The 14,671-nt window shown below is 36.0% G+C and overlaps 4 protein-coding genes across 4 annotated transcripts; all 4 read left to right on the top strand.

Annotated features, from left to right (window-relative positions):
* Positions 1-858: 858 nt before the first annotated feature.
* On the top strand, positions 859-2,880 carry LOC108673070. Its single transcript, XM_018160848.2, has 3 exons — positions 859-929; positions 1,319-1,863; positions 2,192-2,880. Exons 2-3 carry the CDS (start codon positions 1,319-1,321, stop codon positions 2,403-2,405), a joined length of 759 nt encoding a protein of 252 aa, XP_018016337.1. The 5' UTR covers positions 859-929; the 3' UTR covers positions 2,406-2,880.
* A 1,547-nt stretch (positions 2,881-4,427) lies between these two features.
* On the top strand, positions 4,428-5,732 carry LOC108673071. The gene is made up of 2 exons (XM_018160849.2): positions 4,428-4,749; positions 5,134-5,732. The coding sequence occupies exons 1-2, from the start codon at positions 4,514-4,516 to the stop codon at positions 5,363-5,365; spliced, it is 468 nt and encodes a 155-aa protein (XP_018016338.1). The 5' UTR covers positions 4,428-4,513; the 3' UTR covers positions 5,366-5,732.
* A 1,085-nt stretch (positions 5,733-6,817) lies between these two features.
* LOC108673073 lies at positions 6,818-8,297 on the top strand. Its single transcript, XM_018160851.2, has 2 exons — positions 6,818-7,316; positions 7,578-8,297. Exons 1-2 carry the CDS (start codon positions 6,871-6,873, stop codon positions 7,798-7,800), a joined length of 669 nt encoding a protein of 222 aa, XP_018016340.1. The 5' UTR covers positions 6,818-6,870; the 3' UTR covers positions 7,801-8,297.
* A 2,039-nt stretch (positions 8,298-10,336) lies between these two features.
* Positions 10,337-12,142, top strand: LOC108673069. Its single transcript, XM_018160847.2, has 2 exons — positions 10,337-10,832; positions 11,075-12,142. Exons 1-2 carry the CDS (start codon positions 10,465-10,467, stop codon positions 11,277-11,279), a joined length of 573 nt encoding a protein of 190 aa, XP_018016336.1. The 5' UTR covers positions 10,337-10,464; the 3' UTR covers positions 11,280-12,142.
* Positions 12,143-14,671: the final 2,529 nt, after the last annotated feature.

Here is a 14,671-nt window from a genome sequence, read left to right as displayed (position 1 = left end):
TTATCGCTAAAAGCACGCTAAAAGGACATCAATTTATGAAAATCAAATTTATCTTAACAATCTTGGTTTCATTCCTATTCCTTCTTTGGAGCCTTCATAGCATTTGGGAAAGTGTTAAATTTTATTATACTGTGATAGAGGCAATTTAAATGAAGTGAACTATAAAAATTTCTCATGAAGTCGATGTGCTGTCTGGTGAACTGTGGAGTCAAAAAACGAGTTCAATTGTGAATCTCTATTGAATTTTATTTAATTACAACTCAATTGAAATGTAGATTCAATCTTTAATTTAGTTGCGAATCTTCAATTCAGTTTTTACGATTATTGGACGTTCTCGGATAAATTAAAAAATATATTTAATTAAAAATTTTTACCGGTACTGTAAAAGTTATTTAAATAGTCTATCCATAAAAGAAATTGAACTCATTAAAATGATTACTGCTCAAACATAAATGGTTCAATCAGAATGGAAATTACTGTACTATATGCCTGGTATAATTGAACACTAACTGTCTCGATGAGCAGAACAGACTCTAATGAGGACAATTCTGACCAAAAGCATCGCGTTGCTTCAGCAATAAATTTCCTTGTATAGGATTTGACCAAAACTGAGTTAAATGAGAGCGGAAAATTAATTGAATACTATCAAAGGCTTTATGTGAAATATATTTCTAAAGCAACTGTAAGCGGTTACGTCGGGTGATATAAGTTGTTATGATTCATAAAGCATAACTACTTTTAGAATGTGATCAGTTTCAGCGAATAAAGCTGTTCGGTGCGATGGATGCACACTTATAAGACGCTGTATCAGCGGACCACCCTCATATGCGGTGTGTTGTCCTGCTCGATAACATCGATCGGAGACCACGAATCTTGAACTCGAGATCGTACGCTACTTGTTAGAGAGCCTTTACTCGAGCGCTTGTGAGGTGGGTCTTGAGTGGGTAGAACATTTGCGGAATTTAATGTTGTCAAAGGTTGTGGATAAATTCGTATACTTAATCCATGGCGCATATCAAACGAGGGTAACACAAATAAAAAACCAAATAAATACTTATTTGAATTAATCATCCATATTGATCATCATTTCGGCTGCACATGTTTTAATCTTCTTGCTTATTGCATGCAATTATTGCTGAATTTCAAACATGATAGTCTGATTTAGTCTCGAAGTAACTCTGCGCTCACTGCCATAGTTGGGAGAATATTTCAGGAGTCAAATCTGGCAGACTATGGCTACGTTCAGGTTTTCTTACTTGATTTTCTGAAGTTTAGAGTTTCTTGATTTTTTTTCTTGTGAAGATCGTTGACGTTACAGATGCAGATCCCGTTGCGATGGATCACTGTTGCACTGGTGATCAGTACGTTATCTTCAGTCTCGTGCGAGGAAGGGTCGCTACGGGACAGTGGGCGTGATGAGAGTCTCTCGCGTATTCAGAATATTGCAGCCAAACCTGAGGCGCCCGCAACAAGCTCTCAACCTCTTAATGTTAATGGCACTGTGTCTGAAGAAACTACATTAGCTAAATCAAAGACTTCGAAAGCGGAAAATGCTACCATCTCCAATACAAATTTGGTTAAAAATGTCCCCAATGCTTTTAAGACTGGCGTAGATAAAGCCAAAGAAGAGACTAAAGAACTTCAGGAGGCAAATAAAAGTTCAGATTCGTTTCGAGAAGATCTAGAAGAGCGTTCTGGAAAGCTCCTAGCGTACTACACTACAAAGACCAAAAATCTTTTTGCCACGACGTCCATTTCAGTGCTATCTACTTGTTTCTCTGCCACCAACACGGCGTGTACGGGCAGAAGGAAGAAGCGGTCTCTCGACAGGGGTGTCGATGTGACAGGTTTTGACATGCCAAGGTAGGTCCACAATCTCTGCATATTCTTTAAGTAAGACTCACGATGCACGTGAACTTTCTTTATGTAAAATTCATGCTACATCTGAGCTTATATGTAAACCAATTCTTTGTATTGAGCTAGTGATGTCTGTATATGTACCTATGTAATGTAGGTGAAATTATGTTTCCTGTTAATAACGTAATAAAGTTGGGTTATTCCATGAACAAAACAGTGACACGGTTATTTTTATTGGAAAATAAACTCACTTGAGTAGGATTATGAAAACGATGACTCATAGCAGCCTAGATCAAATGAATTAAAAATTAACCATATTTTTCCTCAATGGCAGTTCAACCAACTTGGACGGGACCGTTCAGGAACCAAGCGAGCCAAATTACGCGACTGGAAATGTTAGTGGTGATCGGGACCCTAAAAAATTTACGATATGGAGTACGTTATTCAGCACCTACACTCTCACGTCGACTTATTACTTCTCTGGCACCACTGTGACCATCAGCGGCGCTTGCAGCATCGCAGGAATGGGAAGTTCTTGCTTCGGGTAGAAATAATTCGGATTTTGCTTTGATCAGTAACTACTTGATGATGTAACGAAACTTATTGTTCTTTAAAACTTGATACAATTTCGCCAGACCACGTAATTACATTTCGAATCGCATAGCATGACTTTTCTTGAGAAGTTATGTTGCAACAATCGATTCCAATGTAATCGCGCACGAATTAATACACTTGATGTTGAAGTGACAAGTACACATTCTAAGATCAAACTTAATATTCGTCAGTCAAATTTGGATTAAAAAAAATTGTGTTATTAAACTGTATCTCCTTCTACTATACGATGTTATTTTACACATTTAGGTGAAACTTTCCCTTACTTTTTTATCATCTTTAGATGTTTTATATTCAATAGAATTTTTTGTATTTTAGCATAAAGAATTCATTCAGCACACGCCAATATTGTTTTTTTAACCTTACAAACTCATCTGGAGTGTTTATACTGAATCCAGTGCATTAATTCAAAATAATGACTATAAAATTAATTGTTTATCTATATAATTATAAATATTAGTGTGGGCTGGCAGAATTTCTTCTCTTAAACAAGTTTTGTTAAAGACCAGAGAGTTAGTTTTATTTATTAGCTTCTTGCTAGTTTTTTCAATAAGTCGTACTAGATTCTTCGTAGCTGTTGGAAGATTGAAAATTAAATTACCGATAGAAATTTTTAATATTGAACGACGTTTCAAATGTACAACATTCATTTTCAAGTTAAAGACGCTTTGAGTAACGAAATTTGGGTCGACATATGTACGAAATCAAGTAAATTGGATACCATTCAAATAATGCTAAAATTTCGTTAATGTGATACTACCTACATGAAGATTTTACAAGCGCAAAAAAACTATTCGGCAAACAATCTCAAAGTTCTGACGAAGCCGGTGGTTTGAAGGTTGATAGCTGGAGTCCTCTCCTTAATGATGAGGGCCTCTGCTATAGCCAGTCGTATAGGATCGGGGCATCGCATAACAATACTGGTGATCGATAAATCGCATAACGATAAACTAACTCTCTAGCTGGTCTTTAACAAACTTATTTAAGGGAAAATAATTATAAATGCATATACATGTAAATGTAAATTTCAATATAAAAAGAGATTAATAAATAGATATTGTTTTCATGCTAATTTTTAACTATATAGCGACCACACAACTCTGTTTATTTGTTCTAATTAAAAATATTTGTAAGCCTCCTCCACCCACAATAGAATAGTTTATTGCAAAAGCATTGTTTTCCGATAAAAATTTCACTAGTTTTTGAGGAAATTTTTGAAGGAAATGCACCGTCTATACGCACGCGATGTTTAAAAAGCCACGAAAAAGCCTCAAGGTTTTCTAGTAGCGCCTCCCAGCAGCCAAGTGAAGGATGGTTTTCTCTAGCGCATTGAGCACCGCTGATGAACCAATTTATTTTTCGTTTAAAATGTAGAAATGATTATTGGAAATGTAGATACATGTATGAATTTAGGTCCATCTATTAATTATTATTCACGGCAGGAAGCTCACATTTCTGAATAAAATTGGGAAAAATCCTGCTGGATATGGGTTTTAGTAACTCTGGACTCGTTTATATTAATTTCTTAATTTAGTTCACTTCAAATCATGGGATCGCTTTATTTATGTTAAAATTAATTGGTACATTACGTAGAAATAAACAAAAACATGATATGTACTTTCTTAACTTTTTGTGTCAATTGAAATACGTAAATTACGAATGAACGCTGCTTAATCCTTTAACTTCTAGCAGCACACAATGTCGGCTGTAGAGAAGACGTTTTCTGTTTATGCATGACGCTCATTCGGTCTTAGCTGCGCTTTATTAATTTTTTTTCCAATGAATCAATTTAAAAAAATGTGATATGGATCCAATGTGGGGGTTTGCACTGTCAAGAAAATTGGTCGCTAAAGGGATAATTGTATTTAAATATTTATGACAGGTTATTTATTCAATTAAGGTTACTTTCAATAATTATTTCATGATATCAAGATCTATGAAAATTAACTTGAGCATTAGTACACTTTTTACTTAATGCACTTCATACTCCAATTTGGGGAAAAGCTTGTCGCTGTCGTATTTAGTCTTTCTAACTTCGCCGCAGATGTTGCTGCTGTTTGTGCTTCTAGCCTTGAGCCCTGCGGCTCTAGGTGACTCCCAAGATTTAATACTCGGGCAGAGAGAAGCCAAACTACTGGCGTTTTTTAGGAGCACGTCGCTGACAAGCATTGCCACGTCCACTAAATTTGCGCTCTCGACTTGCTGGTCCACATCAAACGTTGCTTGCTCTGGACGGCGAAAGAGACGAGCTCTTATCAGCCCTAAGCATGACGCTGTTCGGTAATTATTCGTATACGTATTGTGTTAGCTATGTTCAGTTATGCATGAAAAGAGAGTTTAATTTACTTTTACGGCTGTATAGGCATTTGCTCGTGATTTTTATTAATTAATCCATAAATGAATAGCATTTCTTTATAAAGATGTTCGTTTAAATGGCTAAAGGTTTGAGTTATATAAGTAAATTGCAGTAAAGTCAGAGATGAGGTCATTAACATAATCATCCATTATAAAGAGCCAAATATCAATCCGATGCAAACGATTTTTGGACAAACATTATCAAATTTATCTCATGGTGCTGCCTGTTTAAGTACTTGACTGAAAAAAATTATCTTATAAAAATTGAATTCTCTGCTATTTCTAACCATTTTGTTTATTAAATGTTAGTGAACTGGAAGAGAACCTGCGTTTGGACAGCAGCGTGGCACTCCCCGGAGAGTCATCAGCATCTTTCGTGGATAACAATAACGGCGTCGAGAGATCTGGTCGCAAACTCACCGTGTGGACAACCGGCTTCACGACCGTGACCATCACAACAACTTCGTATTATGCTGGAACGACCGTGTCAATATCAGCTCTGTGTACGATCCCCGGCATGTCTGCGTCGTGTTTTGGTTGAGTGAACAGCAAGACTCGTTCATCGACTCAAGACATATCTGACGATGGTCAACTCGAAATATCAAATGTTATTAGTAAATAGATGGCCATGGAATACAATTTCGTGCCTTGTAAACTCAATTTGATATTGATTTGCCGAACAATTATTTGTTCTATAGCTTTATGTGCCACTCTGGATCAGAATATCTCTTGTGTAAATAATTTCTTAACTTGTTTTGTGAATAATTTCTTAACTTTTGAACGAATGTACAGATGTTTTTAATGAGAATTGATGTCACTTAACTCTGAGGAAAATCTTACACTAGTGCTAAAAGTTTGGTTCATTTTTGTTAATACGGCAATAAAAATATATGTTTACATGCAATGAGTTTCAAGCCATTTATTTTTCAGCTGTAGTCTGAGTGTATAAACTGAAGAATATTTGATAAGGAAACTGCAGCAATAAATTATCTTCCTCTCACACACAGACTAATTAACAGTCATATACGATGTATAAAACTGCTGCAGCGACTCTTGATTGCACGATTCGCCGAGAATCTCGCCCTGAGGATGAACGCTTTTCAAACGCTGACGCAGATTAGTGAAGTAAAAGTTTAATCTCAAACTCAAAAGTGATAGACGAAATGCGTGGCCAAAACAAACATAGGTGACGGTATTCAACTATCTTTCTTGATATATTCCACTATCTCAAGTTGTCAAGTATATACTTTTCAAACATGATAAATTCAACTATTCAACTATTTTCTTACTTATGAACGAAGGCTAGATGGTCAGTGGTCTATATTTTCTAGTAATATCTCACTTTTACATGAGGTGCTTAGATTTTTTGAAATGCAGATATGTAAAAATTTTAAGGTAATGACTATAAATACATTGAAAATGTAAAAATATTAGATTCAGTCATCGTTGACATTATAATCAGCGAAAATTACCGAATAGTTTAGACGTGATTGCACGTGATTGATATGTTGATTTATACCGAGTACCTTCTACATTGGTAATCAAATTTGAATCAGAATTGAATTACGAGTGAAGGCCTATATACTGCTGGATATATACAATTAAATAGTGATTGAACAGTATGACGACGCTCACGCAATTATCACAGCTGTTAAATTTATACTTAGTATGAATTATTGTATCAAGGGAGATTGATTTTTATCAAGGGAGATTGATTTGTATCACGTGAAGAGAAAACTAGAACTGACTTGCCACGAATGAATAAATTTTTTATACAGTGAATTTTATTCATATTGTTGAAATGTTTTATTAGAAAATTATTGCAAATATTTGAGAAAAAACGTACGTCGTGCAGAAAACACGGAATTATTTGCGTTGAGCTACGCATTATATCCCTTAAGTGGATGTTTTGAAAGGTTACTTTATTTTCCCAAAATAACATTTTAAACTATGGATTAAAACAATATTCTTTAGTCGAATTTTTTAAATAATTCTTTTCAGTGCTTCAATTTGTTATAATAAATCGAATACTGTGGCGTAGCAGAAATGGAATTGAAAGGAGATCTTCCATTGTTTTTAGTTATTCTGGTGATCGTGATTCACTGTGCTCACGGTCTTGCGACTCAAAATACTTCATTGGCTGTGAAAGTACCGAAATCTCAAGCTAATAACAATTTATCGGATGATAACAACTCTACAACTTCTTGGCTCCTCAAAGAATCAGAATATTCATTGAACTTCGATTGGCCAGGTCCCAAAGAAAATCACCTCAAAGTTCAACATAATGTGTTTGAGAATCAACAGAAAGCTGTCGAGCAGGGCCTACGTAATGCCAGAATTTTCGCGTTCCGTTCGTACACTTCGCGCACTCTGATCGTATCGAGCACCGTACTCGCCTTGAGCACATGCGTTAGCTCCATCAATACCGTGGCGTGTGTGGGGCGACGAAGGAGGAAGCGAATGAACGTTGCTGCGCCACATATCAACCTCAAGTAAGATAATACATTCTAGGAGTAAATGAAATATTGTAAGTACATGAAGAATTTTCCTCAATCGAAGAATATAATATGGTGATGGTAGAAGCCTGTGTGACTAAACGAAAGTAATTCATTATCGTTTTTTCAGTATTTTGAATTGTCGTCAAAAAGGTACTTTCAATCCTTATAAAAATTCATATTATACATTATTTTCTGATTACGCTACACTTACAGATCAGATATTACTTTCTTAATGACATGTCAACGTCGTTGCAGTGAGCAGTCTTTAGATGTCCTCTACCCGAGCCTGATGGAGGCAGAAGTCGCTGCAACAACGCAGAAACCGCAGCCAGAACGCATGCCTAAGAACATCTTCACCATTTGGACGACCGGCTTCACCACCGTCACGTTCTTAACAACTTCTTACTACCAGGGCATTACGGTCTCCGTATCTCTTGCCTGCAACCCTGGCAATGCGGTTACATCCTGTTTTGGTTGATGATGTCTCTGCTATATATACCGCTGACGTTCGAATGGTTGGAGTCTCTGATATCACGATAAGATGTGTATACCATCGACGTTTGAATGGTTGGTGTCTTTGCTACATAACACCGACGTTGATGTCTCCGTTACCACCGACGTTTGAATGGTTGATGTTTCTGTTTGAATGGTTGGTGTCTCTGCTATATACCACTGATGTTTGAATGGTTGGTGTCTCTGCTACCACCGACGTTTGAATAGTTGGTGTCTCTGTTATCATTGGCGTTTGAATGGTTGACTTTTAAGCCTTAAATTAGAGATATAAACTTTTGTTCGAAAATATTCGTTCGCACTCGGGTGCGAACGTTAAAAACCGTTGGTATAAAAAAGAAATCCAAACCAGAAAACAATTGTTTATGAAAGCCAAATAATGTGTCTATATATATTTCAATTAGAATATATAAAATTAAATTTTTTCAAATATTAATTGAAGGGACTGACTGTAATGCGATGTTATCTTGAGCTCTATAGTAAATATCAGTATATGCTGCACTTAATTATTTGCCTTCTCGACTATTCCTTTGAATAAATTTGGTTTGAAAAACATAATTGAAACGTACAGCCAGTCTTGCGTACGTGGGGAACAGGTACAACAATTGTTTAGGTTCAATAATCGTATTTTACCGTTTAGGTTTAGATGGATATACGTACATGATTGCTTGTCTGTGGGCAGTTAAAACAAAGTTATGACTGTGCATGTGATGTTAATTTCTCAATAATATGTTATATCTACTTTCAAATTATTTTGCGTAAGAAATTAAAAACATTAATATTCTTTTGATCATATATGTTTGTTCTAAATCGTCATGAACTTTTACTTCGATCTGCCCCGGAAAATTAGTAACACATTTCCTTCGGTGAGCGGCCAATTTTGACTGCATCGATTCTACGACCGAGCGACTCTTGGGTGAAGAGAATAAAATAATTTCAAATGAAAACCAAGTTCAATCAGTGACATGTTAACTTTGAAGCAACCAAGTCCACCACAATTCGACTTAATTAATTTTATTTACTTCGGAAAGGTTAGTTTTTAAAGAACAATGAGCTGAGCATTCAGCATGATCCAGGATCGGTCTTCAGAACACATATGTGGATCTGAATAACAGAGCCCTCTCCCTTCTGCTATGCTATAACGCGTAGAGGCGTTCAATTTCGAAATTTTGTCCTCTTTTAGCGTTAAGTAAGGACAATTTCACAGCTCAATATTTTGCATAGTAGGAAATATAGCGGGTTCGAAAAGAAAAACTATTGCTTTATTATGCCAGACAACCCACTAACCAGATCTCGAGCAAGTAAAGACGTTGAGAACGGTTATTGCTATTGAGACGAAAGCATTTTTTTGCCCTGCAAAATAAGAGAGGTATATTGTATATTCTATCCTCCTTAAAAATAATTTGGAGTCATCAAGCAAAAACGAGCAAAAAATGGGCGCCACAGGTTGTAAAAACCAGACTTTGAAATTTATAGGTGCTGAAATTAATGTTCCCGTGCATTGTTAAAGCTCTTTCTGGTCATACCAAAAATTATGTAAGCACGAAATGGCGCTGAAACAATCAGTTACATCAGCAAATAACTGATTTTTTTTTAAATTTCTTGCAGATTATGCTAGTTTTTCTAGTGAGACTACCTAATCAACTTATAATAAGTTTTAAAACTTATTCAAATGATTTTTAAGATTTTACAGATGCATCGGACAGGTATCACTAGAATGTGATATTCAATCCAGGGTTTTCTTTTTTTGCTTCGATCAATTGGTCCTCAAAAACTAAGATGAGTAATGAGTACATGACCAGGAAATTCGGGCAGAAAAAGCATGTTAATATAGATGCATGTACTTATGATATAGCGATCAAAAGTTTTTCAGACCATGAATTTGATGAACAGGAAAAGACTATGAAGAATTTACATTATAAAAGGGGCATAGAGAGCTTAACTAGATCAGTTCGAGTCTTTTTCGATATGGGCTAGTCTTATTCCAAGCTACAGTACGCAAGCTTTGACGTATTTTGAGATGGCATTATTTTTAACTTCTTCAATTTGAACAATAGACAATTTTCAAATTTAACACTATTTTCATCGTCATAAATGAGAGGCAAAATCTTATGAAGGCCTTTCTACGATTATTTTCTATTCTTAGCTTGTAAATGAAAATATTCATAAAGTGGGTGTGAAGATGTCAATTATCGTTTCCTTGCGTAAAAATTTTTTGAATCTTTTGTGTAAAATTTCACATGTTCGACTGTACCTCAATGAGTATTTATAAATTTACCGCCGAAATGTGAATCATCTCTGATCAATAGATCCAAGATCCCATACGAATTTTGCATTATTAATCTGAATCACAATTTTTTAAATTTAAAAAGAATTTTAGAAAAGAGAGAATTTAGAATTAGAAAATTCAGAAACAAATCAGATTTGTTTCACATTTAAATCTTTCGATATAGAATGAAAAAAATTAATTCATGTAGGTAAATTAATTTGGAAAAAATTTTCCTAGCAAAATAATTTTCAGGGTCATGACTGTCAGACTTCAAATTTCATAGCTAGCATTTTTAAAGGAAAATATCTAGTTATTTAATATCTATTATGTGTCATTGCCTTTGTATTTTTCTAGATAAAAACCATGCTAAAAGTGATTTTGTTGGCTGTGGTGCTAAGCGTTCACCTCAGCGTTGCGTCTGAAGATGTCGGGAAGGTGGCACCTCAAGGAGAGGCTCTCAGCTCCGGAGGTGAAAATGCCGATGGAAAAATTGCTGATACCGACGAAAAAGCGCGGGTGAAGATTAGAAGTCCGGACGAGAATGATCCAGAAAACCCTGACCGCAGTGCAAAATTTTTTGCGTTCTACACTTCGAAAACCAAAGCCATAATAGCCACTTCTACGGTGTACATGCTGTCGACGTGCTTCTCAACAACAGATACGCCCTCATGTTCGGGGAGGCGCAAGAGAAATGTCTTTAGTGATAAAATGAACCCGTTCTTCATTGACGAGTAAGCATTAGAAAATGTATTTCTTTGCAATGATTACTCCATCAATTATATGAGCAGAGAGGCTGATAGGAAAATTGTCACGATGAATTAATTATTTTACTTCTAAAGCAGTTCGTTCCAATGCAGAAATCAGAGAGAAATCGAATTTCGAATGTATATGAGTTCTAACTTGAAAGGAAAAAAATAAACTAATATTACATAACTATGTTATAGTTTGACGAATGTTGTTCTTGATTTTGCAGTGGAGGCAACATGATCAGCAGCAGTTTGAGCGATCCAGACTTCGAAGTAAACTCTGACGCTAGGAAGCCGTCGGGCAAGAAGTTCACGATTTGGAGCACGTTATTCTCGACGTACACGGTCGTCACGACCTCGTATTATTCCGGGACCACCGTCACCGTGTCCGCTCTCTGCAACCCAGGCTTCGCTGCTTCATGCTTCGGTTAACGATAAATATGGTGACCGGTCATAAGGGACACTCAACCATTCAATGGCCACGTGTCAGCTAATCATATTGGATTATCTGGAATTAGTAGCAATTCTGAAAATTTCTTGCGGGCGATTTCTATCCAGCACCCGAAAATTGTTATATTTTTGGGCATATTTCTAAAAAATCGGTTTGTACGCGATGATGGCGAATAAAAAACAAAATGGTACTAAGCTCATTTAAATCTGGGAGTTCCATCATTGCCATGTTGTAACCTGACAAGCAGGCTAATAGCAAGGCTCTGTCAGACAGGATGTGCATGATGATGGTAAGGCTTATACGGTAAAGCTGTTAAACACGGCAGATTAAATCCCCATTGCCTGGGAGGGTGGTTCATGACCATGACGAAATCGATGATAAAACGCACCAATATATATCGGCAGATGAAGAGGTAAATAGTACGGTATCATCAACATCAAGCTAGCACGGTACTCATGGAAGTATTGATTCACACACACACACACACACACACACACACACACACACACACACACACACACACACAAACACACTCAAATACACTCGCAACTCAGTGAATATTAACATAATTCAAAGACACATCAATTTTTAAGACATGACCCTCGGTTTTCTACTGTTCTGTCATTTCCTTTTTAGAGTCAAGGCATAAATGCGACTAAATTTTTTCGAACTCAATGAATTCATATAAACTTAAATTGTGCTGATCCAATATTTACTACTATGAAATAGTGCTTCTGAAATACGCGACTGATAACAAAATTTTCTTAGTGATTTATTGTTAATGATAATATCTTTAGTTAATTATATTTTAATGGTTGATGTTACATAGTAAATCTCTCGTATCTGTAAACTATTCTTGTCCTTGCCTTTTGAAATAATCTCAAATCCTTTTTGTCTTGCGTATGTAAAAAAATCTACTCATGCGCATTTAGTTTCGATGGGTGCAAAGTTCTCCGAAAATTTTTTAAAAGTGTTCACTTTTTATTTATATTTTGAGGATTTTAATTACGCAAAACATTTGCCCAGCGTCCATGTTATCGCAAGAAAACCATGTAAAATGGTTTTACATTCATAGTTCATGACGCTTAAAACAAAACTCTATGAAAGTATTTTTTTCATCCAACCGATTTTTTTCGGTACAGGAAAACTTCAGCGCTAGTTATAAGGGGAGGCAAGCCTAAGACGCTAGAACAGTTCTGCGTTTTTTCAATCTAGGTTGATTCATAAATTTCCTGTGACACACTATAGTAGACAGGGCAATATAATGATGCCAAGCTCGTAATTAAGGCCATTGATTTTTTAGGGATCTGAACTTGCCCTGAGTACTTATTAATTGTTCACCAATTAGAAATTAAAAGCATCGCGATATTTGAATATGTGATCTCTAGACCTTCCTTTCAACTAGGGCTAAGCTAGATCGGCGGGCTTCCAGTCTAGCCTCCTAAGCTAGAATCGATGGAAAACATTTTCTAACTCTCAATAATTCCTGAATATACTTGATATAGTGATGGGAGGTAAGCAACACATTGGGCATTGGTCTACAAAGGTTACACGGTTAATCTTATTTGCTCACCTAGTGACACCTTATACAAGTATTTATACGAGGGGCACAAGTTATTCAGAGGAACGACGAAGTGAAAGTAAGCGACGCTCGAAATGTTGCCACCGTCGCTTGGTTGAGTTAGTTTTGTTCTAGAGCCAACTTTGATTACTCGAAATAACTGCTATTACAAAATCTTAAAAAGTAAGTGAAAGTAAGCGACGCTCGAAATGTTGCCACCGTCGCTTGGTTGAGTTAGTTTTGTTCTAGAGCTAACTATGATTACTCGAAATAACTGCTATTACAAAATATTAATACTATTACAAAACTATCGGACCTAAAGATATCTAAACTGGCCATGCTTAACTGGCTTACAATGATGATTATTTTTATTTTATTTTAGACTATTTGATATGGCTATCGCAAGAGACTACGAAGACCATACATATTTACGGTATTAAATATGCGACAAAATCCGCTTTACACCTAATAATCTCAAAAGGATTATAATAATCTCTCAGCAATAGTTGGTGTCTCTGCTATATACTACCGACGTTTGAATAGTTGGTGTCTATGCTATATACCACTGACGTTTGAATGGTTGGTGTCACTGCTACCACCGACGTTCGAATGGTTGAGGTTTCTTCTTCCACTGACACTTGAATGGTGATGTCTTTGCTTTCACCGGCGTTTGAATGGTTGACTTTAAGCCCAAAAATTACAATGGAATATTAATTTTGGTTCAAATTTTATTCGTTGGCACTCAGGTGCGAACATTAGAAGCTAGTTGATATGTAAAAAAATTACAGTTTTTTACCGAGAAATCCAAATCCAGAAGCAATAGTTGCGTTTTTTTATGAAAGCCAAATATTGTATCTATGTTCATTATTATTCGAATATATAAAACGCAATTTTTTCCAATATTAACTAAATGGGACTGATTGTAATGCAATGTTATACTTGAGTTCTATCGTAAATATCAGTTTGTGCTGCATGAAATTATTTTCCTTCTCGACTATCCCTTTGAATAAATTTGGATTGACAAACACAATAAAAATTTACAGCCAGTCTTGTATCATGGGTAACAGGCACAACAATTGTGTACACTGTTAGAAAAATTTCCGTTTACGGTATTACCGGCGTTTCAGTGGCCGGTCGGCACGTGAAAAGAAACACCGTGTCGCCGTTTTATTCTAATATAACACTAGAAAACGGTAGAAATCCGTAAAACATCTGATGAAAACGGCGAAACAGTTTATTTTCACGGGGCGACCGGCCACTAGAACGCCAGTGGGACCGTTTTTTCACCGTTTTTTTTTCTAACAGTGTAGGTTCAATAATCGTATTTTTTCGTTCAGGTTTTGAATAGATATAAATGATTGCTTCTCTGTGGGTAGTCAAACAAAGTTATGACGGTGCATGGGATGTTCATATATTCTCAATGATGTGTTATATCTACCTTCAAATCATTTTGCGCAAGTGATTACGAACATTATTATTCTTTCGATCGTATATGTTTGCTTTAAATCTTCATGAACGTTTACTTCGATCTGTCTCGGAAAATTAGCAGTATATTTCCTCCCGATGAACGGCGAATTCTGACTACATCGATTCCACGACAGAAGGACTCTCGTGTGAAGAGAGTGAAATGAATTCAAATGAGAAGCAAGTTGAATCAGTGACATGTTAACTTTGAAACAACCAAGTTCGCCACAATTCGACTTAATTAAATTAATTTACCTCGGAAAGTGTAGTTTTTAAAGCACAATGAGCGGAGCATTCAGCATGATCCAGGATCGATCTTCACAACACACAAAAGTATGTAGATGTGAG

The sequence above is a fragment of the Hyalella azteca genome, unplaced genomic scaffold (assembly GCF_000764305.2).
Source record: "Hyalella azteca isolate HAZT.00-mixed unplaced genomic scaffold, Hazt_2.0.2 contig4363, whole genome shotgun sequence".
In the NCBI taxonomy this organism is placed as follows: Eukaryota; Metazoa; Arthropoda; class Malacostraca; order Amphipoda; family Hyalellidae; genus Hyalella; species Hyalella azteca.
This window is presented reverse-complemented; position numbering and strand designations above follow the sequence as displayed.